At 35.0% G+C, this 5,716-nt stretch overlaps 1 protein-coding gene across 1 annotated transcript; it reads right to left on the bottom strand.

Annotated features, from left to right (window-relative positions):
* Positions 1-497: 497 nt before the first annotated feature.
* LOC126906672 (enhancer of split mgamma protein-like) lies at positions 498-1,735 on the bottom strand. The gene is made up of 2 exons (XM_050687382.1): positions 1,463-1,735; positions 498-1,358 (listed from the first exon to the last, which is right to left on the bottom strand). Exons 1-2 carry the CDS (start codon positions 1,559-1,561, stop codon positions 870-872), a joined length of 588 nt encoding a protein of 195 aa, XP_050543339.1. The 5' UTR covers positions 1,562-1,735; the 3' UTR covers positions 498-869.
* Positions 1,736-5,716: the final 3,981 nt, after the last annotated feature.

Genomic DNA, 5,716 nt, shown 5'->3' on the forward strand with positions numbered 1-5,716 from the left:
CGTGAACACACACACACCGGTCGATCACCGAACAACAGCACCGGAATCGAATACGCACACGTCTAAATCACCGATCCGATAGGATATCTGCTCTCGGTCCGCCGTCTTTACCCGTTGTGACCACTATACGTGTACAAATAATATTATCTGTTGTACCGTCTGTCTTTATAACAACAACAACAGCAGTAATCGGTCACGGTTTCTGCGCGCCGCCTTACCGTGAGAATTTGCTGTCCGGCACAATACCAGTGAATCGTTATTATATATATATATTATCGTCGTTATTGTTTCCTTTTACCCAGTGATGTATACATTTCTTATTTTTTTACTCATTCCTTTAACTGGTTCCCAGAACCAAACGATTTAGTCACGTATCTGAACACAAATTGACTTATCTCGCTCGACGGCTCCCGTCGAGATAGACTTGTCACACGGTCTAACATCTTACCACCGGCGTAGAGGATTAAATTAATCAAATGATATACTCAACACAGGAATCAACGGTAATAATAAATTATCATTATATTTTTGTACACACAATGTTGTTATCACAGATAAGCTTAAATAGTAGAAAAAATATTTTCAAATTCTCCTCTACAGCTAAAAATGTACACAAAAAGAGTAAAACTAATGCTACGTCCAATGAGTTACAGTGTTTTAAGTCGAATTTTGGTAAATAGCTGTACTCGATCAAAAAATAACAAAAAAATAATAATAATGTATAAAATATAAATATTACAATCAAATGTCAATAGGCGGCAATGAGCGAGCCAATAAAAACGAATATATACTTAAAAATAGCGGGAAGGACCTAGTTTGCAATCAGTCTTGAATGGCGTTTTCGCGTGTAATGCTGGACGAAGGATGTTTTACCAGGGCCTCCACACGTTTTGGTCGTCCTTGAGGTCACTAGGAGTGGCTGGAGGAGTGTACGGCCTGTACTGTTGGTTGTATTGGTGCTGATCAGGGCGAACTGCGAGCACAGCAGTGGCCGAGCTGTCTGGGGATTCTATTTTGCGCATACAAGCGCCCAAATGATGGAGCAGCTTTACGCCGGACGTGGGATCGACGGGCGGTGATCGGACGTCGGCCGTTAGGTAGTTGGACACTTCGGCGGCGCAGTGGGCGAAACCGGCACGGAATTTGTCGGCGTACACCGAGTCGCCGTTGAGACCCAGAGCGTTGTGTCGCTTCAATTTGTGCAAATGTCTGACCGTCAACTCGAGGATGTCGGCCTTTTCTAATTTGCTAACATTCTCGCCCTCGGCTTGAAGAGCCACCACCATGAGTTCTTTTAGTTCGTCCAAACAACGGTTGATACGAGCTCGGCGTTTGCGTTCCAACATTGGTTTCATAACCTGAATAACCAAAAAATACAAATTCGTTAGTCAAGCCGAACGAAATTTAATTGAAAAATGTATTTGCTTCGATGCGATATTTTTTTTTTTTAACTTTTAATTACCTTTCTGTACTGGTAGGTGCGAGAAACTGGCTGTTCGTCAAATTCAGACGGTCGTTGTGTCATCATGTAGGCAGAACGTCTGATAGCTTCAGGATGCATATTCGATTGGATTTGATGGAACGGCAAAAACGCGTTGATTGAAATAATAAAAATTTATCGAGTTTACACGAGTACGTACGCACACGAGACGAGCGGTGAACGTAGTGATTGCAGCAGTAGCGGTAGAGACGCGCACGACGGTACGGTACGTGGTCAAATGGTTGCATGACCCAAGGGCACGGCGGGTTTTATACGGATGCCGGTAGGTGAGTAGGGGCCTGGCCAGGAAGGGTGGAGTGCGAACGCCCGTGGGAATCTTGGTCGCATTCCCACAGTGTGCGGACACGCATCGGCATGCCCCAGAGGGGCGCTGAGCCGTTCCACGTGAGTGTGAGAGAGACAAGACATCGGTAAACGTGCACAACACGCGCGCACACCTGCCACGCGCTAATTTAAAGGTACCTGGGCTCGCGCTTCACACGCGCAGAATATAATAACAATATCGCGCGCCTTTTGTCCAGTCACCGCATCTTTTGACTGAGATTTCTCATTATTGTGCTTTTCCCTCGTCCGTTTTTTTAATTTAATATGCCACCGCACCTTTGTGAACCCGACACGTACATAAACATTTCGTCGTGTCGCGCGACCAGCCGACTATTTGAAATTTGTTCGATGTAAAATCAATATAAATACACGACTGTTACTGCGAATCATTTCAATAATTAGAGAAATATTACATCTGTCGACATCAAAGTCGCAAATATGTATAAAAAAACAGCTAAGCCAACTCTTTACTTGACGCATTGATTTTTATTTCATCCGTTAGTTTTAATTGTGAATATTAGTTGAATCTGCAACACCCGTAGAATACATTGATTTTGAAAAATTAATTAATATTTTATGAGTTAAATGACAGAATTAAAAAATAAATAAACAAAAATCAAATATTTTAAATATAATAACATAGAATTTTGACAATTTTTTTATTATTCCCCATTTTAAGAGTAGCCATGCAAGTATTAATTGATTTATAAAACATTGTAGATGGATGCAATTAATTTATTATCTGTTATATAAATTCGAATTGAGAAAATAGCAGTAAGCTCTTAATATAATTTTAAAAATATTACATCGTTAGGTCAATAAAATTAATTTTTGCGATATTGTTTTGACCTAAAATAATGGCAAAAACCGTTGTTGTCTTTTCTATTTATCTGCTGCTTTAGAGATAAAAAATAGGAAGAACTGCTTACAATAAGAGCGTAAAAAAAAATTAGTATGCATTTGAGAAAGATTTTTTTTACTGAATATATGCTGAATATTATACAATATTCAGCATATAATTCATAATGAATAGATTCACGTAGGAACTAATTTTGAAATAAAACTAACCACCCAAAAATCTCATTAATTAATAATTTTGAAAAATTATTAAGAAATACATAAGTTTTCAAGTTTTAGGATGTACCATCCTATTGTAATCAAACAAGTAAAAATTAAGTCACTTCTAACTTCTACTATTTAGCTTCAGATAATTCGATCGACCAAAATTAAATATACAGTGTACTTCGAATAAAAATTATTCAATTATGGAATATTTTTATTCCAAGATTACAAACGCTTTAAAGTTATATTTATAAGTTACTAAATTTAATCTTGTTGGCTAAATTATATTTTACTGTAATTATAAAGTTTTTTAAACTGGGGATATTTTGATTGCATCTACACTAATGCAATAATTTAGTAGGGTTATCATTTTTAGTATATAAACAACAAATGATACATAAAAACGCCATAGATATGCAAAAATATAGAAACCATAAAAATTAAAAATAACATTGAGAAGCCATAGAATTAAAGTAAATATTAGAAAGCCGTAGAAATGCAACATATTAAGAGGCCATAAAATTACATTTAGACTAGAATATTTTTTTTAGAAATTTTATTATCATTGTCTAAGTAAATAATGTTTATTATTCATAATAATTTTTTAATAAATGTTCATTGTTTCAAACAATTCAAGTTTGATTAAATATTGCTTATTTTTAGAAATTATTTAGTTCTTTTTTGTAATACTATATTATCCTGTAATATTCTGCAGAAAAATGTTCTCAAGAATATTCTCGTTACCAAGAACATTTTTATATTAAAATAACCATTTAGGTTTTTAAAAACATTTTAAAAAAAAACTTTAAGATTCCAGTTCTGTTCTCGATTTTTTATTTTCTTCGTCAGAAACGGGTTTGAACCGGTGCTTTAAGGTTCATTTTCAAAAGGTTCCAACCCCTGGTTACTATACTAAACAAATAAATCATTTTATAATTCTGTATTATCACTCAGGTTACAATATTTTCTTACTGTGAATCATTACAATGTTCTTGTTGATATTAATATTTATGTTTACTTTGTACATTTACTATAAGTATATTTCAAAAACGTGTCTATGGTATAATTTACATATTATATTATTACAATAATGTTACAGAACCAACTTAAAAGTCAAATGCGTTTTCATTTTGAATAAAAAACGGCAAGTGAAAGTTTTTCGCGAAATCAGTAATGCCTTCCAAAGATCAGTATAGGTCCCCTACAGTACACGATCGAATTTACTATTTTTGTCACGAACACGGCGTTTAACTAGCACAATATTATGTTGAGTCGATCAATGAGCGATTTCTGATTTCGTTAATAGACACGAAAGAAGAATTTTTCGTGGGAGTTTTTATACCGACGTCACGTTTTGAAAATTTGGGCTCTAAAATTACTTTTAAAAAATATTTATCTTACAATGTTATTTGAAAGGAACTATGTTAAGCAATACAAATTAAAATATTGGTTATAGAAATCCTGTTTAAAAGTCAATTGTTTAGATATTTTAGATAATCCTTCTTATCTATTAGCAAAAAATAATTGAAAACTTTAGTAAAAAATGCAACATCAAAATAAGTAAAAGAAACAACTCATCAAAAACTTGAAAAATATAGATTTTGATTACGAAATTAGTACTTAAGCTAAATTCTAAGGAGAATGGTAATGAAATAGAAGTATTCCATAGCAGAAATTAAAGATTTTTGTACTCCACTCAACCCAATAAATAGGTAAAAAGAAATTTAAAAAATTAGGATTAGAATTTAAAAGTAATTGCATACAAAATAATAATTTTTTCCTATTCGACCGGTAGCTGTCTGTTACATTCAATTTAATACTTGTACGCAGAGCAAACAGCTATGTTTTCCGGTAAGTATACGGGTAACTACTTAACTGTATAACGAGGATTCCGTTAGGTACGTACGGGTCTTATTATTTGTATACTAGTAAAAAACAAAAACAGTAACAGTTGGCAACCTAAAAAACAGTGATTTTTTTGCCTGGCACCTGTACACTGAGCACCTACCATCCTCACCGAAAGAGAAACGGAAAACGTCTTTAGTGTACACTACACAATATTAATGACATGTATTTGTGTTTGGCCTATACCGTCTCCTCGACCTTTCCTTTTGGGAAACATGCGTGAGAGAAGAACAACGTAGAAAACGAAGGGTGTTTGCGGTCTTCACTTTTTTTTTGTTCTCGAGAAGCGTCTTCACACTATTTGGATTGTAGCAACTGCATAGTAATGTGATCAACAGGTATATTGTTGTGCGATCTTAACAGGTGGCTACAGGTACACAATAAGACCGGGACCAGACTATCTCACGGTACCGTTACTGTTTCGTGCAATACACAACAGAGAAAGTGTCTTGTAAAGAGATAACGGGGTTGAATCTGCCCGTCCACTACCCTTAGTATACAATCAAAATAAAAATTACACATCCGGTTAAATGATTCGGTCTTCGTTCGATCTACAAAATGACGGTTCTTATGTAGACTCTTAGGGTATACTTTCAGATTCTACACTGACGACATAGAGCGAAAAGTAAAAGCCCATGTGCGGTTTGCTTCTATCCATGTTGTTCAATGTACTCCTTTAACATACCCAGACGTTTGTGTTAACATTTTTTTACTACATTTTACAAAGCTACCGGTGTAAGTACACTCTCTACGCACTAGCAAAACAGTAGTAGAGTTGCTGCTGTCACTTGGCAGGACTAGCAATTACATATCAAGGAAATTAAAATCATAAAAAAGAGTTTGTACTATTATTATCATGTGATTGCAGGACTACTAATAGTTTCTAAAGGAAATTGCAATGCGTCTATCATCACACACGAGGGG

Source organism: Daktulosphaira vitifoliae, unplaced genomic scaffold (genome assembly GCF_025091365.1).
Source record: "Daktulosphaira vitifoliae isolate Bord-2020 unplaced genomic scaffold, ASM2509136v1 Scaffold_5, whole genome shotgun sequence".
In the NCBI taxonomy this organism is placed as follows: Eukaryota; Metazoa; Arthropoda; class Insecta; order Hemiptera; family Phylloxeridae; genus Daktulosphaira; species Daktulosphaira vitifoliae.